This window comes from Salvelinus alpinus, chromosome 10, assembly GCF_045679555.1.
Source record: "Salvelinus alpinus chromosome 10, SLU_Salpinus.1, whole genome shotgun sequence".
Taxonomy (NCBI): domain Eukaryota; kingdom Metazoa; phylum Chordata; class Actinopteri; order Salmoniformes; family Salmonidae; genus Salvelinus; species Salvelinus alpinus.
In genome coordinates this window covers 34486056-34513289 of record NC_092095.1, presented here as the reverse complement: position 1 = coordinate 34513289, position 27234 = coordinate 34486056, and the positions used below count along the sequence as shown (strand labels likewise).

General features: G+C 42.4%; 1 protein-coding gene across 1 annotated transcript in view; it reads right to left on the bottom strand.

Annotated features, from left to right (window-relative positions):
• Positions 1–26803, bottom strand: part of LOC139531977 (plexin domain-containing protein 2-like) — a 176073-nt gene extending 149270 nt beyond the window's left edge. The window contains exon 1 of the mRNA XM_071329044.1: positions 26297–26803. Coding sequence (XP_071185145.1) covers positions 26297–26396 — 100 coding nt within the window. The 5' untranslated portion in view covers positions 26397–26803. The remainder of the gene's footprint in view (positions 1–26296) is intronic.
• Positions 26804–27234: the final 431 nt, after the last annotated feature.

Here is a 27234-nt window from a genome sequence, read left to right as displayed (position 1 = left end):
AACCAGTTTGAAAATTCAAACAGAGTATTTTATGGAAAAGAGATGTATGTTTCTGAACGATTGATTATGCTGCCTTGTTCCATTTGAACAATGAAATGAAATGATTAAAAGGTGACTAAGGCTAAAAGGTATTTCAACGCTAAAACTAAGACTGAAACTAAATATAAAATAGCTGCCAAATTAACACTGTCACACAGAAACCAGGGACAGATTGGGAACAGAAATCTTCCAGGGCATTTCTAACATACCGGCCCATTTTTAGCCAAATAATTATAATTCTGCGCAAACCCTCAAATAAGACAAGCCCACTGGGCTAAAGATAGACCAGCCCATCTGGAAATTGCCCGAACTGCCCTATGGCCAGTCCGTTTCTGCCAGACACTGAAGGAGAGCAGCAGAGCAGTGTTTTACGGTGTGCAAATCTCCAGAACACTTGCCGAGTCACGCACAACACTGTGTCTAACACAGGGAATAATATCTCATAAAAGCCCCTTAGCCAGATCAGGTGACACACCTGTACACACTATGACACCTGCATGCTCGAATACTGATCCATTCTCCTATAGATGGACTCCACAACAGGGTTAAATAATTCCAGGAACTTTCCCAAAATCTCCAGGTTTTCCTAAAATCCTGGTTGATGGACAGATTTCCTGCTCATTCCCTTCTGATTATGGGAATCTTCAAACTGGGCATTTTGGGAAAGTTAACAGGATTTTGCAACCCTACTCCGACTGAAAATGGGTGATTTAGATGTCTCAAGGTCTGTCTTTCTTACTCCACGGTCGCCTGGAAGGCTAAATAAAGAGTTGTGATATGATGTGAGAAGCTGATTGATTGAGTCAACTGCACTCACATCCCCAGCCAGCCATCCACCCACCCAACCACACACACATCGCATTGGCCCGGTCGGTCCAGAGAAAACAGCAAGATTGGCCAATCATTAAGAGCTTCCTTCTAATCACATGTGACACCTGGAAGTTAAGGCAGGAAACTGGGGAAACAGAACTAGGGCTAACTAATCACATTCAGACAGAGTGAAGAGCCAAGGAACGGAACTGCGTACACTCTGGTCTGTGGAGGAATGATTCTAGGGCTGGCTGGGCACCCCATGGGTTTCACGGCAGATGTGAGGGCTGAAGGAAGTTGATTTATATCCATGGTTGAACTTGATTGTTTTCACTACGAATTAAACGGAAGCAGTTGGGCCGAAACGAGGGACTACCTGAATGTGTCCAATAAGAAATGCTTGTTTTCATTTTCCGTTGAGAAACATTTTGCTACTGTGTGCACTAATACGATGCTTGTCTCTATATGGACATACTGATGTAAGGATATCAAGTGACTGTTGCAGAATGGTTCATTTTGTATGTGCAAAGCAGAACGCTGACAGTGACACAATGGCCCTCTCATCTATGATCATACAGATGGAATCAGAGGTGTCACAAGGTCATATATTACTGAGGGTCCCATCCCAAATGGCACCCTATTCCTGACATAGTGGTCAAAAGTAGTGCACCATATAGGGAATATACAGCGCCTTCGGAAAGTATTCAGACCCCTTGACTATTTCAACAGCAAAAAATTCCATTACAGCCTTATTCTAAAATTTATTAAATAAATGTTATCCCTCATCAATCTACACACAATACCCTATAATAACGAAGCAAAACAGGTTTAGAAATATTTGCAACTGTATAAAAAAATAAAACAGAAATACCTTATTTACATAAGTATTCAGACCCTTTGCTATGAGACTCAAAAATTGAGCTCAGGTGCATCCTGTTTCCATTGATCATCCTTGAGATGTTTCTACAACTTGATTGGAGTAGTAAATTAAATTGATTGGACATGATTTGGAAAGGCACACACCTGTCTATAGAAGGTTCCACAGTTGACAATGCATGTCAGAGCAAAAATTAAGCCATGAGGTCGAAGGAATTGTCCATAGAGACAGGATTATGTCGGGGCACAGATCGGAGGAAGGGTACCAAAACATTTCTGCAGCTTTGAAGGTCCCCAAGAACACAGTGGCCTCCATCATTCTTAAAATGGGAGAAGTTTGGAACCACCAAGATTCCTCCTAGAGCAATCAAGGGAGAAGGGCCTTGGTCAGGGAGTTGACCTAGAATCCGATGGTCACTCTGACAGAGCTCCTCTGTGGAGATGGGAGAACCCTCCAGAAAAAAACAATCAGGCTTTTATGGTAGAGTGGCCAGAAGGACGCCACTCCTTTGTAAAAAGCATGACAGCACGCTTCGAGTTTGCCAAAAGGCCCTAAAGGACTCTCAGACCATGAGAAACAAGATTTTCTGGTCTGATGAAACCAAGATTGAACTCTTTGGCCTCAATGCCAAGCGTCACGTCTGGAGGAAACCTGGCACCATCCCTACAGTGAAGCATGGTGGTGGCAGCATCATGCTGTGGGGATGTTTTTCAGCGGCAGGGACTGGGAGACTAGTCAGGATCGAGGGAAAGATGAACGGAGCAAAGTACAGAGAGATCCTTGATGAAAACCTGCTCCAGAGCGCTCGAGACCTCAGACTGGGGCAAAGGTTCACCTTCCAACAGGACAACGACACTAAGCACACAGCCAAGACAATGCAGGAGGGGCTTCGGGACAAGTCTCTGAATGTCCTTGAGTGGCCCAGCCAAAGCCCGGACTTGAACCCGATCAAGCATCTCTGGAGAGACCTGAAAATAGCTGTGCAGCGACGCCCCCCATCCAACCTGACAGAGCTTGAGAGGATCTGAATAGGAGAAACTTCTCAAATACAGGTGTGCCAAGCTTGTAGTGTCATACCCAAGAAGAATCGAGGCTGTAATCGCTGCCAAAGTTGCATCAACAAAGTACTGAGTAAAGGGTCTGAATACTTATGTAAATGTGATATTTCAGTAAAAATGTTATACATTTGCAAACATTTCCAAAACCCTTTTTTTGCTCTGTCATTATGGGGTATTGTGTGTAGATGATAAAAATAAACAATTTAATACATTTTAGAATAAGGCTGTAACGTAACAAAATGTGGAGAAAGGGGTCTGAATACTTTCCGAATGCACTGTAGGATGCCATTTTGGACACAGTCGAGGACAGATAGGAAAACCGATTGGGGGAGAGAATCATTATCACAGCACTATCTCCCAATTGGTTCTCCTTGTCTCGCTCATTTTTATTTATTATTTACATTTTAGTCATTTAGCAGACACTCTTATCCAGAGCGACTTCAATTAGAGCAATCTTCTTAAGATAGCTGGGTGAGACCACCTTCAATAACAAAAATATGAACGCAACATGTAAAGTGTTGGTCCCATGTTTCATGAGCTGAAATAAAAGATCCCAGAAATGTTCCATATGCAGAAAAAACGTATTTCTCTCAAAGTTTGTGTACAAATTTGTTTACATCCCTGTTAGTGAGCATTTCTCCTTTGCCAACATAATCCATTCACCCGACAAGTGTGGCATATCAAGAAGCTGATTAAACAGCATGATCATTACACAGGTACACCTTGTGCTGTGAACAATAAAAGGCCACACTAAAATGTGCGGTTTTGTCACACAACACAATGCTACAGATGTCTCAAGTTGAGGGAGCGTGCAATTGGCATGCTGACTGCAGGAATGTCCACCAGAGCTGTTCGCAGAGAATGTAATGTTAATTTCTCTACCATAAGCCACCTCCAACGTTGTTTTAGAGAATTTGGCAGTACACCCAACTGGCCTCACAACCGCAGACCACGTGTATGACGTCGTGTGTGCGAGCGGTTTGCTGATGTCAACGTTGTGAACAGAGTGCCCACTGGTGGCAGGGGGGTTATGGTATGGGCAGACATAAGCTAAGGACAATAAACACAATTGCATTTTATCGATGGCAATTTGAATGCACAGAGATACCATGACAAGATCCTGAGGCCCATTGTTGTGCCATTCATCCGCCACCTTCACCTCATGTTTCAGCATGATAATGCATAGCCCCATATCGCAAGGATCTGTACACAATTCTGGCAAGCTGAAAACTGTCCCAGTTCTTCCATGCACTGCATACTCACCAGACATGTCACCCAATCAGCATGTTTGGGATGCTCTGGATCAACGTGAATGACAGCGTGTTCCAGTTCATGCCAATATCCAGCAACTTCGCACAGCAATGAAGAGGGGTGAGACAACATTCCACAGGCCACAACCAACAGCCTGATCAACTCTATGCGAAGGAGATGTGTCACGCTGCATGAGGCAAATGATGGTCGCACCAGATACTGACTGGTTTTCTGATCCAACAGATGCATTTCTGTATTCCCAGTCATGTGAAATCCATAGATTAGGGCCTAATTAATGTATTTCAATTGACTAATTTCCTGTAACTCACTAAAATCTTTGAAATTGCTGCATGTTGCATTGTATATTTTTGTTCAGTATAGTTACCAGCAGTGCATATAGGAAAATACTAATAAATAAATAATAAATACATTTTTGTCATTTGGCAGATGCTCTTATCCAGAGTGACTTACATTGGAACATTCATCTTAAGATAGCTGGGTAAGACAACCACATACCACAGTCATACATTTTCCCTTAAAGTAGTTATCAGCAAAGTCAGTGCTAGTAGGAAAATACTTTCTCCCTCTCTCTCTCTATCGCTCTCTTCTCTCTTTCATTCACCATCTGTCTTCTCCCCCTCATCTTTATCCATCTCTTTCTATCGCTCTCTCAAGAATTATCCCATAATAACTCATCTGTGCCATCAGTTTACCTGTTAGGAGAAACATCGTCAATACTTGGCAGCTGTGGATGTCTCAGTGTAGAGTGACTGCTCAATATTCTCTCTCGCTATCTTTCTCTCTCTCTCTCACACACAGAAACACACACACACACACACACAGTAATGGCTGGAATGGATTTAATGGAACGGTATCTAACACATCAAACATATGGAAACCACATGTTTGACTCTGTTCCAAAAATACCACTCCAGCCATTACAATGAGCCCATCCTCCAGTAGCTCCTCCCACCAGCATCCTATCACACACACACACACACACACACACACACACACACACACACACACACACACACACACACACACACACAGTCAGTCAGTCAGTCAGTCAGTCAGTCAGTCAGTCAGTCAGTCAATGCCATCCGAGTGAGGGAGACTGACCTTTTAAGAACCAGTGTATCTTTCATTTGCCATACAACAAGTATTTTTATGTAAAGTTTATGATGAGTTCTTTGGTCAGATTAGGTGAGTGTCCAAAATAGCTCCGGACATTCTGGGGAAATGTTGCTACATATTCACAATGTATAACCACGGTTTGCAGCTCTAAATATGCACATTTTCGAACAAAACATAAGTGTATTGTATAACCTGATGTTATAAGACTGTCATCTGATGAAGTTGTTCAAGGTTAGTGATTCATTTTATATCTTTTGCTGGTTTTTGCGATAGCTACCTTTTGCGGTGAATAAATGCATTTGTGTGTTTGGCTATTGTGGTAAGCTAATATAATTCTATATTGTGTTTTCGCTGTAAAACACTTAAATAATCGGAAATATTGGCTGGATTCACAAGATGTTTATCTTTCATTTGCTGTACACCATGTACTTTTCATAAATGTTTTATGATGAGTATTTATGTATTTCACGTTGCTCTCTGTAATTATTCTGGCTGCTTTGGTGCTATTTGTGATGGTAGCTGCAATGTAAAACAATGATTTATACCTCAAATATGCACATTTTTCGAACAAAACATAAATGTATTGTATAACATGTTATAAGACTGTCATCTGATGAAGTTGTTTCTTGGTTAGTGACTAATTATATCTCTATTTGGTCGGTTTTGTGATAGCTACCTATGCGGTAGAAACATGGTGAAAATATGCGGTTGAGTCTTTGGCTATTGTGGTTAGCTAATATAAATACATATTGTGTTTTCGCTGTAAAACATTTTAAAAATCGGAAATGATGGCTGGATTCACAAGATGTTTATCTTTCATTTGCTGTATTGGACTTGGGATTTCATGAAAATTATATTATATGATATCCCTGTCCCGTTAGGCTAGGCTATGCTAGTCAGCTTTTTTGATGAGGATGCTCCCGGATCCGGGATGGGTATCACTGAAAGGTTAATGCAACCGCCGTGTTAGATTTTTTAAAATAACTTTACCATAACAAACAGCTTGCGTTATTGCAAGACAGTGCTCGCCAAAATGGTGGAGAATAGGAATCAACATTTTCCACAGAAATACGAAATAACATCATAAATTGTTCTTACTTTTGCTGAGCTTCCATCAGAATCTTGTACAAGGAGTCCTTGGTCCAGAATAAATCGTTGTTTGGTTTTAGAATGTCCTTTTCTTCTGTCGAATTCACGCCACAATGCTAGCCAATGTTGATAACGTTCCCATTTTCTCTCGACGCAAAGAACGGAAAACTCCAAAAGTCCCAATAAACGTTGAATAATCTGATAAAACTCGGTTGAAAAAACCTACTTTACGATGTTATTATCACATGTATCAAATAAAATCAGAGCCGGAGATATTCGCCGTGTAAACCGAACACTTATCAGAAGACAATATCGAGGTACTTCGCGCGCCTTGGTAGACAAAGGACATTCCTGACCTGCCACTCCAAAAGCTCTTGTTCGACCTCAGATCAAGCTAGACACCCCATTCCACCTTCCACTGCCTGTTGACATCTAGTGGAAGGCGTATGAAGTGCATGCATATCGATAAATATAAGGCAATTGAATAGGCAGGCCCTGAAACAGAGCCTCGTTTTCAGATTTTTCACTTCCTGCATGGAAGTTTGCTGCAAAATGAGTTCTGTTTTACTCACAGACATAATTCAAACAGTTTTAGAAACTTCTGAGTGTTTTCTATCCAATAGTAATAATAATATGCATATTGTATGATCTAGAATAGAGTACGAGGCAGTTTAATTTGGGCACGATTTTTTCCAAAGTGAAAACAGCGCCCCCCTATTGACAAGAATAAGCTCTGTGTGTTCATCCATCCATTTAGTTTGTTGAATCCTAATTACTTCCAGAAATAATGTGCAGACAATAAAACAGTCTTTCCCTCAGCATCTGTATTTCTCTCCAGGCTCTGTTTGGGCTCATCTCCAAAACAACTCACTGAGGAAAATGTTGCCAGAAAAATTACTTCTCTGCATGCAGACATTTTTTACATCTCATCCAGAAAAAGGGAAATAGCATCTACAGTGGGGATTTGTTGATATCAGAGAATCACTAATTTGCTTAGAAAGCATAAACTTCCCTTACTGGGAAAGGCAAAAAAGAATGGCAAATAAGAAATGTACAGCATACATCAAGGAGCAGACAGTTCTTTGGATTGGACACTTGATGTTTGACCGGCGCCTCTGATAGGCCTACTGGCAGCTCTACAAAGCTAAGGCCAAAAATATTTATTAACAGAGGATAAATTGATAGACCGACAGATCTCGGATTAAATCCCCCACAAACCTTTATTTATTGCATTAATAAAAAGGCGCTGAGACGGAGTTTGGTTAGCAGCTCACAATGCCAGAGCCGTGATAATGCACATTGCATTGGCACCTTGGCTACTTTGCCTGGCAGTGCTATCAGAAGGGAGAGGACCCAAGAGGGAGAGAGTCAGGCTGACACTTCATCAATATCTCAATCCTTCAATCTCCCCCAGACACCCCATAACCCCCCTCGGCTCAGCAGGAACTGGATGTTTTAAAAGACGAGTCATCCTCTGTCCCCATAGATCATAGAGGCTGGTGTAGATGAGGGAGGGACGACGGCTAATAACAATGGCTGGAAAAGATTCAAAAATTGAATGAAACGGTATCAAAAACAAGGAGACCACATCTTTGTGTTTGACGCCGTTCCATTAATTCCATTCCAGCCTTTACAGTGAGCCTGTCCACCGATATCTCCGCCCACAGGCCACGCTTCCTTCCCTTCACCGCCCACGGACCAGTCAGTACTGATGGTTGAGTGACGTCACGTCTACAACCTGTCGTGACCCCTTCATTGGAGGAGGGCGCATCAATTACTGGTGTGTAATGGCATGACTAATGAATTCGTAATTAATCTGCCAGGATTCATTTGCTCTCTATCGCAATTTGTGTCATCCGGGGTCCAGTAGACAAAAGACAGTTAATCAGAGTCAATTAGGAGTATTGTTGATGAGATTAGTGTGGCTCACCACCACCTGAGAACTTCCTAGTCATCAAAACAACTTGAAATATACACAAGACCAGAGGGACATTACAACTGACACATAATGTGTGTCACAAATGGGACCCGATTCCCCATATTGTGCACTATGCATATGAAGACCTAGCACACAGGGTTAGTCCTGTGACCTCCTCTTCATTTACAGTTTAAGTTTACATACACTTAGGTTGGAGTCATTAAAACTTGTTTTTCAACCACTCCCCAAATTTCTTGTTAACAAACTATAGTTCTGGCAAGTCGGTTAGGACATCTACTTTGTGCATGACACAAGTCATTTTTCCAACAATTGTTTCCAGACAGATTATTTCACTTATAATTCACTGTATCACAATTCCAGTGGGTCAGAAGTTTACATACACTAAGTTGACTGTGCCTTTAAACAGCTTGGAAAATTCCAGAAAATGATGTCATGGCTTTAGAGGCTTCTGATAGGCTAATTGACATCATTTGAGTCAATTGGAGGTGTACCTGTGGATGTATTTCAAGGCCAACCTTCTAACTCAGTGCCTCTACCAAACTCAGTGCCTCTTTGCTTGACATAAATCAGCCAAGACCTCAGAAAACAAATTGTAGACCTCCACAAGTCTGGTTCATCCTTGGAGCAATTTCCAAATGCCTGAAGGAACCACGTTCATCTGTACAAACAATAGTACGCAAGTATAAACACCATGGGACCACGCAGCCATCATACCGCTCAGGAAGGAGACACATTCTGTCTCCTAGAGATTAATGTAATTTGGTGCGAAAAGTGCAAATCAATCCCAGAAAAACAGCAAAGTACCTTGTGAAGATGCTGGAGGAAACAGGTACAAAAGTATCTATATCCACAGTAAAACGAGTCTAATGTCGACATAACCTGAAAGGCCGCTCAGCAAGGAAGAAACCACTGCTCCTAAACCACCATTAAAAAGCCAGACTACGGTTTGCAACTGCACATGGGGACATAGATCGTTCTTTTGGAGAACTGTCCTCTGGTCTGATAAAACAAAAATAGAACTGTTTGCCATAATGACCATCGTTATGTTTGGAGGAAAAAGGTGGAGCTTGCAAGCCGAAGAACACCATCCCAACTGTGAAGCACGTGGGTGGCAGCATCATTTTGTGGGGGTGCTTTGCTGCAGGAGGGACTGGTGCACTTCACAAAATAGATGGCATCATGAGGGAGGAAAATTATGTGGATATATTGGAGAAACATCTCAAGACATCAGTCAGGAAGTTAAAGCTTGGTCACAAATGGGTCTTCCAAATGGACAATGACCCCAAGCATACTTCCATGGTTGTGGCAAAATGGCTTAAGGACAACAAAGTCAAGGTATTGGAGTGGCCATCACAAAGCCCTGACCTCAATCCTATAGAAAATTTGTGGACAAAACTGAAAAAGCATGTGCGAGCAAGGAGGCCTACAAACCTGACTCAGTTACACCTGCTCTGTCAGGAGGAATGGGCAAAATTCACCCAACTTATTGTGGGAATCTTGTGGAAGGCTACCCGAAACGTTTGACCCAAGTTAAACAATTTAAAGGCAATGCTACCAAATACTAATTGAGTGTATGTACACTTCTGACCCACTGGGGATGTGATGAATGAAATACATCATTCTCTGTACTCTTATTCTGACATTTCACATTCTTAACATAAAGCGTTGATCCTAACTAGCCTAAGACAAGGAATTTTTACTAGGATTAAATGTCAGGAATTGTGAAAAACTGAGTTTAAATCTATTTGGCTAAGGTGTTTGTAAACTTCCGACTTCAACTGTATCTTGCTTAGAAAATACATTGACCTTGAACAGCTCTACAGACCCAGGCATACTATTCAGCTCTTCTTACCTGGTTAAATAAACGTAAGCAAAAGAAAACCACAAAAGCGGCCTTTGAACGTTCTCCTTCCAATATTCAACAGCAGATGCCCAAGGCCATCGCTGAAAACATCAAAAACCTGAGGCAAATAAAGGTGCTAGCTGCGAGGAAAAACAACCAATGTTTTCACAACCAACGTTTCTCATTCAGACCAGCCAATTCATTATGAAATGTCTGCGCTCCACCACAAACTTTGATCTAGTGTTCCTGTGAATTTGAAGTAGTGTGGACGTCTGAGTCACGTGTAAACTCTACCACACCTATGGCTCAAGAGGGGTGATGTTTGTTCATCTCAGACTGTACAAATTTGCGTCCCAAATGGCACCCGATCTACGTCACAAATGGCACCTTAAGGGCTCTGGTCAAAAGTACTGTACTATGAAGGAAATAGGGTGCCAATTGGGACAAATGCTCTCTCCACAGAACACAATTAACTCTCAGAAACGCCACAGGGCATTCCACAGGATTAACACAGGCCTCACTGAGAGAGTCTCCGGTTACCTGGGCAGAGCTTCCTGACAGTCACTACCAGTCACATGCACACACCTGCGGTTACAGTACGTAAGCCAAAAACAAGGCTCTGTGTCTGAGTTGAGCTACAGGAAGCCTCCCAGGCAGCCAGTAAGAAGAGACGTGAGCCTGAGAGCACTTTGGCAGCAACCACACAGCCTTTACCAGAAACTCCTGTTGTTGATTCCCATCCTTGTCATACATCTTAATCAGCCCTCCCTATGCATGGTTTATCCGGGTCGTATACATTAGGCACCAAACGGAAGAAAACGGACTGAAACAGGGAGGGGACGCCTGAACTAGAGGTCTGCACAAGACTGATTCACTCGTCCCGCTCCGCTTCTTTTCATACTGCGCCCGCCCACTTCTGCTGACTTCTTGTCCGACGCCCACCTGAACTGGTCCCGAACCCAACCGCAGTCCCACAATGTTATTTTAGATGTGTAGTTTGCTTTGCAGCCCCGGTCTCAGAATTCTTGCCATGCAAGATCAATAAATTGTTTGAAATACCAGAGATTCTTACCCATTATGTTAGGCCATCGATATTATTGGCCTACATCTGCCAATAGGGTAGACATAGTTTGAAACAGAGTAGAGTTGGGCCAGAAAATAGGAGGAGAGTGGACACTTACCTGACTTGAGCTACATTTTGTATAACTTTTAGGAGCAGGACGATTTGCAAGCAGAGTCAAATATATTTATTTCCAGTCAATGTCAGAGTCTAAACTAAAGCCCATCACATTTGGGGAGTTAAAGACAACTGCACGGTGTTTCTCCGCCCACATAGCCTAGTCTACAGGCTATTTAATTGAGACTACACATACAGGCGCACTTGATCTCGCACACCCAGCAAAAGAGAAGAAAGATAGGATACTGAACATAAATCATCAAGAATTAGGCTATTAGGGTTGATGAATATTGCAACAGAGGTGCTTTTAATACAATAGATAGCAAATAGCCTACAAAACAGAAATAATCTTGCACAACTTTCTTTGGGAACGGGACCAATTTCAGGCGGAGAAAAAATAAACGTGTTATCAATATTTATTTCCAGTCAATGTCGGAGCCTAAACTATTGCCTATAATATTTAGGAAGTTAATTAACATGGAAAGACAACTGTGTATGCTTCTCTGCCCATGCATATAGCCTACAGGCTATTTCATTGGCACCACGCAGAAGCATATTTTATCTCGCGCACCCAAGAGAAGAGAGGAAGGCTACTGAACTTGCAGCAGAATCATCCTATGAGCGTGTGTGATTAGTGCGACAAAGAGGTGCTCGAAATACACTGACGGTGGCCCAATACTTTCTGTCGGGACACGCAGGTGCAGTGCAGCTCTCTAGCCTGAATTTATCTAATAAGAAACGCTCATTTTCCTTTTTCGAATACGACTCCGGTAAACAATCACAGTCATCGTGTTAACGAAGACTCCCAGGGAAGGTTTTTTGCTTAATTTTTTGTGTTTTTGTCATGGTGTCATAATATCAGCCAGAGGTTGATCACTCCTCTACATTGTGTAAATATTTCTAATCATCAGGTTAATGATCATTAGGTTAAGTAAGAATCCCAGAGTAGATATTTGGTTTGAGTGAGAGTCCAAGAGAAACACACATCCTGTGGATTGTGGGGAGGGAGGGATGAGTTCTCTGCCGACAGACATTGTCCCAAATGGCATCCTATTCCCTATGGGCCAGGGTCCAAAATAGTATAGGGAATAGGGTGCCATTTGAGACCCATTTAGACAGGGGCAGGGTCCCAACAGCTGGGAAACATCAGGACAGATCAGAAGCGCCAGGCAGCGAGCATTCGCTCAAACAAACACTGTTGGCGAGTCCTTGAACCAGGATCCTCCCTTTCCAGTCAGCTCCTCAGAGTCCCTAAGTATCTCCTGATCGGCTGGCCTACACCAAAACAGCAACCACTAAGTAGATCACCAGTGAAACTATCACACTTAGGGACAGGAGTTTTTTTCTAACCCTGTGACTAGGGAAAACTCCAAGCCTAACTTTGGAGCCCATACAAGCAGAGCTGCGCTCGTAATCCATCTAGTCACTTAGCCTGCAGTATACAGTATGCACAAACAAATGACCAAACAAAGTTTTCCTCTTGCTTTCCCACACACACGATAGGCGACACACTTTCTCAGTTCTCCCCCAGAGGCAGGTAGACACTAAATCGGAGCGAATTTATTTTCTGCTGCATTTAGTACTCCATAAAATCACATTTAACACAAATGACATGAAGAGGAGCACCCGCCCATCTCTGTGAATGGAGAATCTGACGACAACCAAAATAACACCCATACAGTAAACACCCATGTGACAATGAAATATCATCTCAAAGCTAACTGACTATGGGAATCGTCCTTATTATCCGTAAGGAAAATGTCTTAAAGTTATAGAGAGACAATATTTACCCATTTGCTGACAGAGGTGGTTGTTCACAAAAAATATGACTTTGATTTCAGCATCTGTCCTCCCCATTTCTGACCCAGAAATGTACTTGTGGTTGTGTGAATTATTTTCTTTTAACCCGACACACTTCATTGACTGTTATTGCTGCATGGCATGTTTGCTGGTTGTAAGGATGAGTTTGTTTGGGAGAGGGAGAGACATTTGGGCAGCAACACAGCCTCTTTCCAGGCACAGAAACAAAAACTGTGTTGTTGCTCCCAGAACGAAGGAATCCCATAGTTCTGCTTGTACTTGCAGACAGTTCAAAACATCTTTACCACTAATATCGCTGCGTACAGAGCAGCGTCAACAGTAGAACGACTCTACGTGAGAAGCTGGGAAGCTGGATACCCTTGGAACTTGTTTGGAAACCGTCCTACCTTTTACACTGAATTATTATTCCTGGCAGGTTTCATTTCATATTACAGGAAAAAGGAAAAAATAAATATGAGATATGAAAATATCTGGTGATTATCATTTCGAGTTTGATATTAAAACTCAAATAATAGATCAGGATACAGTTGGCATTGGATCAGGAGAGAGGTTTCTGTTTAACTTTACAGAAAATATTCTTAGTGCTGGAGAAAAGAAGAGGGGAAAATAAAACTTTGAGAGAATGACAACACCAAACACACACCTAAATACACTCTCTTACACACACACACACACACACACACATGCTACAAAGACATGTCGCATCATGTTGTTAGCCCCAGATAGTGACACAGCTTGGTCTGGTACAAAGGGAAGCCACTGCTCCTGCTGGGCTGGGGAAATGAAGCCTGCTGACGGGCCGTGGTGAGATGGTCCTCCCCTGGCCCTTTGTGTTCCGTTCAGCATGCCTGGGCACACTGAAAGGCCCCTGAAGGCCCTGGCCCTCCTTCATGAAACACCCAGATGGGTTATTCAACACTCCACACTCTCCCATGACTATCAACACTCAACACACACACCAAACACACAAAGAGAGAGAGAGTTAGAGAGAGACAGAGTCACTTGCTTTCGAAATGTAAACACATGTTTCCCATGCCAATAAAGCCCCTTTGAATGGAACTGAATTGAATTAAGAGAGAGAGAAAGAGAGAAATACAGAGACAGAGAGAGAGCGGTATATAACTGTCAACACAACACACACACACACAAAACAAAGCACGAGAGGGAGATGGAGAGGGAGATGGAGAGAGAGTGGTATATAACTGTCAATACTCAACACACACAAAATAGATGGAGAGAGAGAGAGTGGTGTATATACGCACATACAGAAACGCACACAGACACACAAAGTGAGAGAGAAAAGACACACAAATACACAGACACACACTTAACAGGACGTTTTCGGTTTCCCTCTCCACGGGGTCCGTCCCAAACAAACAACCCGATGTCCCATCTATGTTCCACAGCATTAATAAAAAAATATATTGACAGTACCAGTCAAAGTTTGGAAACACTTACTCATTCAAGGGTTTTTCTTTATTTTGCCTATTTTCGACATTGTAGAATAATAGTGAAGACATCAAAACTGTGAAATAACACATATGGATTCATGTAGTAACCATAAAAAGTGTTAAACAAATCAAAATATGTATTAGATTTTAGATTCTTCAAAGTAGCCACTCTTTGCCTTGATGACAGCTTTGCACACTCTTGGCATTCTCTCAACCAGCTTCACCTGGAATGCTTTTCCAACAGTCTTGAAGGAGTTCCCACATATGCTGAGCATTTTTTGGCTGCTTTTCCTTCACTCTGCGGTCCAACTCATCCCAAACCATCTCAATTGGGTTGAGGTCAGGTGATTGTGGAGGCCAGGTTATCTGATGCAGCACTCCATCATTCTCCTTCTTGGTCAAATAGAACTTACACAGCCTGGAGGTGTGTTGAGTTATTGTCCTGATAAACAAATGAGAGTCCCACTAAACGCAAACCAGATGGGATGGCATATCGCTACAGAATGCTGTGAAATTTCAATTAACACCTGTTAATTGAAATGCATTCCAGGTGACTACCTCTGGTTGAGAGAATGCCAAGAGTGTGCAAAGCTGTCATCAAGGCAAAGGGTGGCTACTATGAAGAATCTCTATTTTGACTTATTTAACACTTTTTTTGGTTACCACATGATTCCATATGTGTTATAGTTTCATAGTTCGGATGTCTTCACTATTATTCTACAATGTAGAAAATAGTAAAAAAAAAAAAAAAAACCTTGAATGAGTTTGTGTCCAAACTTTTGACTGGTACTGTATAATATGCCATCAGGCAAACGCTTTTATCCAAAGCAACTTACAGTCACGTGAGTATACGTTTTGTATGCATTACCTCATTGAGGCGGCGTGCTAACTGACGCTACCCACCTGGGACCACTAATACGGAGTATACAGAGTAGACAACACAACACATAACTGGCTGATATACCATTACACAGGCAGACAGTTCCTCCGAGGCAGCGAGCTGCTCTCTCTGCTCTTGTAAAACCCAGTAGTCTGCAGAGCTGACTCTTAGTTCAACTCAGGGAAATGTGTTCTACTTGCTGAAGTGTATCACGTTTCAGGGCTATGCTCCTTTATCTCTCTGTTGACTGGCTGGCTGCTTTAAGATGTTGCTTCAGCTAAGATCAAAGTAACGCTGGATCACTGTCTGAAGAACTACCCACTGCCCCTTTATGTACTCTGACAATGTCATGACTGTAGGACCAAGAAAATGTATCAAAAGTTGCTCCTAATGTTTCATTAATGTAGGTTCAAAATATGTTTTTCCCCACATTCCGGAAAAGTGTAATTTTTGGAGATAGACGTTTTTCCTCCGACAGAACGACTGATGTGTTCAGGTACTTCCTCTATGATACTGCCATTTCCAGCAGTTATGAGGTATTTGAGAGCTCAGCTACTTCCTATGGTTTTGTTGATCGCTGAGGACAACATGCAACCGTACATGATTGAGTATGGCCTTTCTAACACGGAACAGACTATACAGGTGCAACATACTTCCATTTATAGCCCGTGCCCTATTACCATGTGGTCTTGCATACTACAATCCCCAACTCACTCCACACTATCACCCCTCTACACTAGTACCCTTGCATGCCCAGGAAAGAAAGGAGAATATGGGGGAGAGGTAAGGGAGTGCACTCTCCCCAAAATCTCCTCTCCTCCTTTGTCATCCCACACTCACATCTGCCCTGCATGCGAATGAAGCCTGGTGCAAAATCCTTCCATCTCAGAAACACATTTATCTTTCTTGTTAAGACTATCCAGCTGAGCCAAAGGAAGCATCGTACAGATGCTGGGACAGCCAGACGACAGATAAGGCTCTACCTGTGGATTCAACTCCGTTTTGGTGGCTGGTCTGAGATCAGTTGTCATAGACTATGATAAGCCTTTCCTGCTGGGTTGTTTATCAAAGGATTTATCATGCATGGCGAATTGAATTCTAACACTTCAGTTCTATTAACAGAGCGGGCACTCAGTTAAGCCCATTCAGATCCAGGTTATTCAATAAAAGTCACTTATAGCCAACACCAATCCTTCAATCCACCAATTCCTGCTTTCTCAACCTTTTATAGGGGGCCTAATAAACCCAATCCAGTCTTAAGTGCTTATATTTATCTAAAAAACACAAGAAAAAAGCACAAAACACACCCCACTGAGAGTGATTACTGTAATTCTAAGAAAAGGCTAAGACAATGACTGTGTGAGACAAAGGGCAGAGACGGACACGAAAGAGATTGGAAACGGCATGAAAGACAATAGCTGTACATAAATAGCAGCTTAACTGCACCGGGTTTCATTAACCACTGCCTTCTTTACTTTGTCTCTGTACCTACTGAGCACCTCTCGCCCCTCTCTCTCTGGCTCTACCCTTAAAGATCTATCCCATGCCCCCTACCCCCCTACATCTAGAGGGGTTCTTCACAGAGCGAAGGGGCGGACCCGAGATGACAGGGTCCGTGGTGTGACTAACGCGAGAGCCTGGTGTTGCCCTGTTGCAGTATGGGACCGCACCATCGAGGTCCTCTGTGGCATAAAGGGCTTGACACCACATATAGAGCAAGAAAGACAATGACCCACACCACCCATTCCTCGGCTCCTACCACCCCACCCCCGTCCGTCCATTCATGGAAGCTTCAGAGAGCCAATAAAGAGACTGGAGTTGCATCACAAATTGCCCAAGCAGCCCTAACGGCCCTGTAGTGCACTACATAGGGAATATGATGCCATTTGGCACGCATCCTGGTTCATTGTGACCGGATAGAGAATGTGCAGTGAGAGAGATAGAGAGAGAAATTCCTTCCGAGAAGGCTTATAAACTTCCCGCACTTCTCCTCTTTCTGACTCAACATCATTTTCTTTCAGAACAGACAGAAAGAGCTCTTTTGTGACCCGTTTTGCCAGTAAGACACCGTAAGACACCTCGCCAGAAAAGTTAGATAGACTGTATTAGCCGTGAAGGTCAAAACTGTATTCGCTTTTTGAAGGTTATGTGTGGCGCTGCTAAGAAACCACTGCATCAACTCTGCGTCTGAGTGCGCACAAGTGTGGCTTGTATCTGTCTGTGTCAGTGTGTGTCAGTGTGTGTATCAGTGTGTGTGTGAGAACGGAGGCAGCCTGTGGCACTATGATGGATGAGAAGCAGGGGTCCCAGAACTAGGGTCGTGGATAACTGCCTGTCATGGTTAAGTCACTCGCTAACTGAGAACCCATTCAACTCTGCATAGCACAACGTAGCATTGAACAGCACTGTCCCTGAATCCCACACAGCAGAGCACTCCACTTCCACATGGCATTCCACAAACAACCACAATCTTAGCACATTAACAGTCGTCAACGCAGGCATTTAAATCAGACCGCATCGTTAGCGAGCAGCACACACTGAAGTGGCCTACACTATCTCTCTCTGAGAGGGAACCGGAGTGAGAATTAACCCCAAAATCATACCTCCGTGTTCTGTTCTGATCAGTGTGAGCGTGCCACTGGCATCCCCACAAGCATCACGTCCCATGGCTATGAGGATGAGTGGGAATGTTTCAAAGAAATGTGTTGAGCCCATGGGGTCATCTAATGCCGTCCAGATGTAAGCCACAGCTCCTCTCACTGATAGCTATGAGAGGAAGTGTGTGTGTGTGTGTGTGTGTGTGTGTGTGTGTGTGTGTGTGTGTGTGTGTGTGTGTGTGTGTGTGTGTGTGTGTGTGTGTGTGTGTGTGTGTGTGTGTGTGTGTGTGTGTGTGTGTGTGTGTGTGTGTGTGTGTGTGGCTGTGCGTGTGCGTGTGCGTGTGCGTGTGTGTGTGGCTGTGCGTGTGTGTGTGTGGCTGTAGCCAATAAAATGTGTTTATTTTCCCTGTCCTCTGCTGCTGTGGATGCTGGCTAATGACAGAACCAGAGTGTGTGAGTAAGTCTCCACGTGATTTGTACACAACATGGTTCCAGATATCAGTGAACTTCAGATTGGAAAGACAGTGTAAAGCAGCGGGTGGCCGTCCTATCGCTCCTGACCACAGATCATCGGCCATCATTTTCTATGAATCTTCCAATGATTCTACATGTTGAATCACCACCGTTCATCAACACCCAGCATGTGATCTACTGTCTGATGTTGATGTTCATTATCGTATTTCTTGTCTTTTACTCCCTGTCTATTATTAATGTACTATCTAGGAAAGGAGAAAGACTCTACTCGCCATAAAACAGGGGTCTTCAACCTGTTCTTACCCAGGGACCCTGTCCCAGGCAAACTAGCAACCCAGGGACCCCCATCATTTATTAGCAAAAAATAAATAAATGAACATCTTGTCTAATAATCAGGTAAATGATAATGGCAAGGATAAGTTATCAACATTCTAAAATTAATAGATTTGGTAGATTGTTTTTTATTATTTTGACCTCCCCACATTATAATTGAAAGTGTAAACTTTAACATAGCCTCCTATGCCGTGTTCACTTGCTAGTCGGAACTAGGAAACCATGACATCTCCGACTGGTTGTAGTTATACACGTGCCACGTTCAACCAGTTAGCAAGTCGGCAATGTCCAAGTTTCGAAAATGCACGTGAAGGCGGCACTGGCTAGAAAGGTTATTTCAAACACATTATCACTAAGAGCAGCTGTTTAGCTGGTTAAATGATGGTTAGCCATGTGTTAGCAAAAATGTACAGTGGCTTTCGAAAGTATTCACCCCTTGGCATTTTTGTTGCCTTACAACCTGGTATTAAAATAGATTTTGGGGGGTTTGTATCATTTGATTTACACAACATGCCTACCACTTTCAAGATGCAAAATATTTTTTCTTGTGAAACAAACAAGAAATAAGACAAAAAACGGAAAACTTGAGCGTGCATAACTATTCACCCCCCCAAAGTCAATACTTTGTAGAGCCACCTTTTGCAGCAATTACAGCTGCAGGTCCCTTGGGGTATGTCTCTATAAGCTTGGCACATCTAGCCACTGAGATTTTTGCCCATTCTTTATGGCAAAACTGCTCCAGCTCCTTCAAGTTGGATGGGTTCCGCTGGTGTATAGCAATCTTAAAGTCATACCACAGATTCTCAATTGGATTGGAGGTCTGGGCTTTGACTAAGCCATTCCAAGACATTTAAATGTTTCCCCTTAAACCACTTGAGTCTTGCTTTAGCAGTATGCTTAGGGTCATTGTCCTGCTGGAAGGTGAACCTCCATCCCAGTCTCAAATCTCTGGAAGACTGAAACAGGTTTCCCTCAAGAATTTCCCTGTATTTAGTGCCATCCATCATTTCTTCAATACGGACCAGTTTCCCAGTCCCTGCCGATGAAAACATCCCCACAGCATGATGCTGCCACCACCATGCTTCATTGGGGGGGGATGTTGTTCTCGGGGTGATGAGAGGTGTTGGGTTTGCGCCAGACATAGCGTTTTCCTTGATAGCCAAAAAGCTCAATTTTAGTCTCATCTGACCAGAGTACCTTCTTTCATATGTTTGGGGAGTCTCCCACATGCCTTTTGGCGAAAACCAAACGGGCTTCCTTATTCTTTTCTTTAAGCAATGGCTTTTTTTCTGACCACTCTTCCATAAAGCCTAGCTCTGTGGAGTGTACGGCTTAAAGTGGTCCTATGGACAGATACTCCAATCTCCACTGTGAAGCTTTGTAGCTCCTTCAGGGTTATCTTTGGTCTCTTTGTTGCCTCTCTGATTAATTCCCTCCTTGCCTGGTCTGTGAGTTTTGGTGGGCAGCCCTCTCTTGGCAGGTTTGTTGTGGTGCCATATTCTTTACATTTTTTAATCATGGATTTAATTGTGCTCCGTGAGATGTTCAAAGTTTCAGATATTTTTTATAACCCAACCCTGATATGTACTTCTCCACAACTTTGTCCCTGAACTGTTTGGAGAGCTCCTTGGTCTTCATTGTGCCGCTTGCTTGGTGGTGTCCCTTGCTTAGTGGTGTTGCAGACTCTGGGGCCTTTCAGAACATGTGACACTTAGATTGCATTTTATTTAACGAATTATGTGACTTCTGAAGGTAATTGGGGCTTATTTAGGGGCCTCATAGCAAAGGAGGTGAACACATATGCACACACCACTTTGCCGTTTTTAAAATTGTTTGAAACAAGTAATTTTTTTAATTTACCTTCACCAATTTGGACTATTTTGTGGATGTCCAGTACATGAAATCCCCCAAAAAATCAATTTAAATTACAGGTTGTAATGCAACAAAATAGGAAAAACACCAAGGTGGATGAATACTTTTGCAAGGCACTGTATGTCCAAGTGTAGAAAGCTTACAAGCAGCCATAGGCACTGGTAGCCTATTCACATGTGCTTTTTCAAAGCCTATGTTAGATATTCCAGTGAGTGTAATTGGCTCCAAGGTGTGTAGTTGAAAAATAAAGTTCACATCATTAGCAAGAAACATTGTCCTCTTTTCTACCGTAGGTATGTAATTCAACATTTGTTTATTCTGTTGTTGCTAGCGATATTTTTTTGCGGGACTCCCTGCAGTAACTCAGCGGACCCCTAGGGGGCTACAGATCCCCAGTTGAAATCCCCTGCCATACAATATAAAATATGGTCAGTCAATGCTATGACATGGGATGCACCTCACTGGATAGCTACTCTAAAAATAATGCCCTATATAGAACAGAGGCAGAGAGAGCAGCACCTGGAAAGATCTCTGAAGTTGTGGATTTCTCCCAGCCTTTTAGACGTTGACAGATAGATCCCTTTCCATGTGTTTGCTAGTAACTGTTGAGGTTGGAAAACTTTGCTGCATTTGAGGAAAAACGGGTCGTGGTTGGAATCGATGGCGTGGTAATTATTTGATTCTATAACCTCAGGGTGACATTTTAATCCACACCTTATCTCTGAAAGGCCCAGATCCTGAGTTCTCGAGATAGAGCGTGAGCTCATGATTATTCTAACAAGGATCTAATGTCAGATGATCCACATGCAACACTGGCTGACCAAGGAGATTGTTTGGCTCCATAAACCAAGACAAAGTACCTGACATGGTGAATAGTGCAGGAAAGACAACACAATATCTAGTGTGTGTGTGTGTGTGTGTGTGTGTGTGTGTGATAAGGTAGGAAAGCAAGAACTTTTTTCAGGTTAAGGGTTAGGTTTATGGTTTTGGGGTAAAGGTTAGGGTTAGGGTTAGGGTTAGGGTTTTTGGGGTTAGGGTTAGGTTAAGCGTTACGTTTTAGCGGTTAGGGAAAATATGATTTTGAATGATTTTGAATTTATACTGAAATTTCACGAAAACAAAGCTGTGCGTGTGCACGCGTGTGTGTGCATGTACATTTCAAACAATCACATACTAATAGTTGTTTTTCTCTCTCAAATAAAGACACGCATTCAGAAGAGCTCTCCACAAATGCCCCCAGACACACGGAGGCGGCTTTAATTTACTGTCGCTGTCAGGAACCATACATTTCTCTAACCACTATCCGATATGTGATGAAATTCCCCCGCCAGCAATTAATAGTCTCTGGGAAACGGGAGCATGTCTGCAAACAGAACCAGTGTTGGCATAAGGTTCTCAATAAGTTAACTTGAGAGTGTGCACTCATCCACTAGAGCCCTGTGGAGATTGGAGTCTTCTCTGTGTGGACAGTATGGACTCATCCACAAGAGCCCTGTGGAGATTGGAGTCTTCCCTGTTACAAAGGCTCATGGGCTGTGTTGAAATGAACGGAAACGATGCTGTACTACACGACCAGTTGAAAATGGGGGAGGGATTGGGTTGTGGGTTGGGGAACGCTGTCAGCATGGCTACTGCCCTTTAAATACATCACTCATTGCTTCAAGCCACACCTCGCCACGCTCACCAAATGGGAGCAAAAGTACCTCAAAATCTGTACAAAAACATTTTGGAGAAACGTGTCGTTTAGTACAAACCGTTCCACAACGTAGCAAACGTTCAAGCAAATTGAACACACCTCTGGTTTTCCCGCACCTCCCTTGCCACTCACTTCACCTGTCTCCATTGCTCATTAGCACCATTGACTATTTAAGCAACAGTGTTTTTGCTCCATTCTTCCTTATTCCTGTTGGTGAATACATGGGGCAGCCAGCTTATGTTTTCCTTTCCATGTGGTGTGTGACTGACAAGTGAGTACTTTCCATTATTGAAGAACATGTATAAATGTTCATATTAAGATCCTTTTAATTTCCTGTCAGTCCATGTATAGTAAGATCCATTTGTTATTTATCCCTTTTGCACTTGTCAGTCATGCTTGTATGTTAACATGTGTTTATCTCCCTCCTGAATTTCTCGAGTAAACTACAACGTTATCCTGCAACCTTTCCCCATGTGCTCATATGTCTGTGCAATAAACCCCCCTATTTGGATCCCTGCTTCATCTCCTGACCTCATTTCATCTGCATCTTATCAATGAGCCAAGGTGGCACTTTGAACTCTGCACCAGTCAAACCCTGATTACAGTCCACCTTTTCTATACATCCGCTAGAGGCCTGTGGAGATTGTAGTCTTCCCTAGGTGGACTCACCCACTAGGGCCCTGGTGGACAGTATGACCTTGTCCACTAGAACCCATACTGGAGAGTGTGGATCATCAAGTTTCCTCACTCAATTTAAAGATTTGCATCTCCTTCAGGAATATCAATACTTGCTACTCTAAATTATGGTTATTGATTAAAAGTGTGTGGTTGTTGAACTTTGGAAGTGGAGACTGACAGACTGGTACAGGTTGTTCTAGGTAAACTTAGAGGAAAGAGCAACTCTCCCATAAAGCTTAAATACCTGCACATCTTATCTCTCTACACTCCACAACAGACGTCCTCCAGTGAGGTTTGAACTTTTACTGTTAAATGATATCCCAAGTATAAATATAGTAAAGTACACACACTAAATAGTCCCAAACCCTAGGTAACACTGCGACTCTTTTGGGATAGAGGAACTTCGTCGATGAGAGAAAATAAATTCTGCGGACAAATCACGAGGCAGAACGTCATGATTCAAAACAAGTTTGCAGGCAAAACCTTTGCAGAGGTTTTAGTTAAGGTAGTTGGTGTAAACTAGCCACTTGCGAAGTTCACTCATTTAAAAATGACCTCTGTGATCTCCGTCTTGCTAGCTATTTTGTATTTTATTCAAGTGGATAAAGTATTGACATAGTTCCTCTATGCCAAGTCAATCATTGAAATCAGCCCCTTTTCCCTGTGTTGCCTAGGGTTTGGGTTTGAGACCACACACTAAAGGATAAAATGTTTTGAGCAATATATATATATATTTTTAGACAACTGCAAATTTCAAGGAGTAGGTAATTCAATGACTTGCAGTGGAGGCTCCTCAGAGGAGGAAGTGGAGGACCATCCTCATTGAATTTCATGAAAATAAAATGTTTAAAACATTCAAAAAGTTATCTTTTTTTAGATAAAACAAATATAATCACGTCACCAAATAATTGATTAACAGCACTCTGTATGGTAGCACCATGGTGTAGCTGGAGGACAGCTAGCCTCTGTCCTCCTCCGGGTACATTGAATTCAATACAAAGCCTAGGAAGCTCGTGGTTCTCAACTGCTTCCATAGACTTACACAGTAATTAACAACTTCAAGAGGACGTCCTCCAACCTATCAGAGCTCTTGCAGCATGAACTGACATACTGAAAGCATAAGCTACAGCTTGCTAGCACTGCAGTGCAAATGTGGTGAGTAGTTAACTGAAAGAGAGAGAAAGAACAGTTTTGAACAAATTAATTTCCTCCAAAATGAAGGAGAAGCAAGAGAGAAATAGAGGTCGAGAGAGTTTTCGTCATTTTGTTTTCAATTTCAGTATCACTTACTTAGCTAGCAAATGCAGTTAGCTAGTTTAGCCTACTCAAACAACCTGCTCAAACAGAGGGATGCTATGTTAGCTAGCTGGCTATGACTATCCAACACAATACTGGAACTCTTCCAAGTCATGGTGAGCTTTTGGTTTTACTAATTTATTGCCACCAGGGCCCGCCGGTGTAACTGCTTACTCACTGTAAACTGTAATGTTACTGCATGATTGTAGCAGGTTTACTAATGTATTAGTTCTATTAGCTATGTTGGCTATGACGTTACTTTAGCTAATATGGTGACAACGATGTAGGCTATGTGTGGCGGTTATGATATGGGTTGGCTTGGAAAGTTTTTTTCGCCTGGTCACATACAGCTGATGTGTTGTGCATTGAAGTCCAGAAGCAAAGGGACAAGGTGAGAGGAGGAGAGTGCATAGATGCGAGAAGGAATACAACGTGGTTACTATGAAAGTGAACTGTGTTTACACGTGATCAAGGGTGTATTAATTCCACCGATTCTGTTGAAAAACGTTTCTTAAAACGGAAGCAAATGGAACAAAACAGGGATGAACATACCTGAATTTGTCCAATAAAAACTCTCGTTTGCAACTGTTGGAGTAATGATTACACCCTATATCAGCTAGATGGCAAGAGTGTGCAAGGCGGCATTGAATGTGTCACTGTCTGTAACCTCCAATTTTTCTCTCAACCTGTGTGCACTTACATTGTAAACTTTCATTCATTGGCTAGGTTGTAGCAACCGCATGATGGGTATAGGTTAAATTCTAATATCATGTAGTAGCCTAAACCTATCGCTTTTACAATTGAACTAGGTGAATGGAATATGAATGACAGTCATCCAATATGCTGTAATAGAAATAAAAAAAGGACCGCCACTGATTACTTTGTGTAATGGAAATCTGATGCCATCGACCTCCCACCTTACTTGAGGAACAATGGAGAAGCACAAGAGGAAAGGCCAATCCCCCCCACCTGTGTGATGTCAAAACATACCTGGACCACTTGAGATGCGCCTGTTAAGTCATTTAAACTCAGAAGGTTGAAGGGGTGCACCACTGCCAAAACCCTATTGCTATTTCCTATCATGGAGACAATCATTTATTGAAGGATTTTGTGAACATGATAGTTGGGCCAAAGACTGCAGGTTGTTAGATTTTATGTAAATGTGAATGTAAAGCGTTTTTATTTGATTTTCAAAAATCCTACCCTAGATTGCTATATTCATCGAGCCCTTCATGAATCACATCTAAAACATTAAATGTGATAATGTAAAACGAGAAAAAAATTCAACACTTTTTACAATATACTATTATATAAATAACTATGACAACACGTTGGGACACAGGCTGTGCTGTGCTAATTGTTCTAGTAAGACTAATAAAGTCTCTGACGTAGCCTATATAACAGCTGGATCGATCACTGAAATAAAAATAGCAGAGAACAATAGCTTGCACACATTCAATAACAGCAGTCTTCAAACGCGGACGCGCGCAGAACACACACACACACACGGACGCACACCACGAATCTCATCAACCCTCACAAGCACACAAATCTTTATAACCCATTTACAACGTGATAAAAAACATGGAAATTATTTCTGGTGGTCATGGATGGTGATGGTTAGATTTTTTGTAAATCGCAATATCACAGCATGAATCAAAACTATATACTCTAGGTTATCATATAAGTTGGTCTTTGCCATACAAAACATTTTCTGACAATCTTAAAGACAGTCGAATATAGAGTAAATGAGTCTACAAATAACCTCGTTTCATTATTGTACACCATTAGAGCTATAGTGAAAAAAATGGCACCATATTGAACCATATTACACCACAGCGCACTTGGCAATAATACATAAAGCAAGGTAAACGTTCCTCTACAGGACATCATGCATAGTGTTATATTTTATCATTGTCTATGAAAATATGGAGAGGTCTTCATGGTGAAAATATTAGGTAGTGCGAGGTCTTCTTACCGTTTGTCAGGTCCCCTCCAGGCACGTGAAACGCATTTCCAAGAGACTGCAAAACTAAAACAACTCCAACAACAAGGTTGAATATTTTCAACCCCGCCATATCCGAGATTCACGACTGATTGCACTGCTCCTCTTTTTAGAATGTATTTTCTATACACCAAAGTCGTAGGGGGTCCAAAACGTACACTCCACTCCGTAACTCTTCTCGAGTGTAGTCTGCAAGACAGCCTTCTGCAGAGAAAACCCTGTCTGCGCTGTTCGCTGGTTTACAAACGGCAAATGTGATGTGTGGTGTTTTGTTTGTGTGTGTGTGTGCGTGTGTGTGTGTGTGTGTGCGAGTGGGTGAGTGAGAGAGGACCCTAGCCACCACTAAAACAAGCAACACGGTTCAAAATATTGAGGTCATCCCAGCTCCGCAAACATAGGTCTCATTCCTACCCGGGAAAGAGGTGTAATGTGAGTTGCGTTCTCAGAGAGGACGGTGAGCTGCCCCCGCTCCCTCGTCACACCAATTCCCCACCACTAATATAGTGTTTTGCTTTTGACAGTCAGTGCAAACCACCAGTCCCGCAACAATACCGTGCCAGACTCGCAGTTGATGCGCGTATTCTCTATTCTGGAATATGGTATCCACCAATAACTACATAGTAATGGCCTTTGCTGTGACACACAACAGGGACATATCAAACTCTAAGGCAGTTTCTTTCATTAATTTTTATTTTTATTTTTTACAATCAACCATCAAATCTGTTGATAAAGCGCTATCCTTATCAGTCATATGCTGCTTGTGCTTGCGCGCTCACTTTGCGCGCTCCTAATGACCTATGCTAATGTCTGATATTGAATTGTCTAATATTTCTGTCTTTTCCCGAAATAGTAGTATGCATACATTTTTTGGCACGAGTCTTGTGTGAAAATATTTTGTCATTACAGTCAAG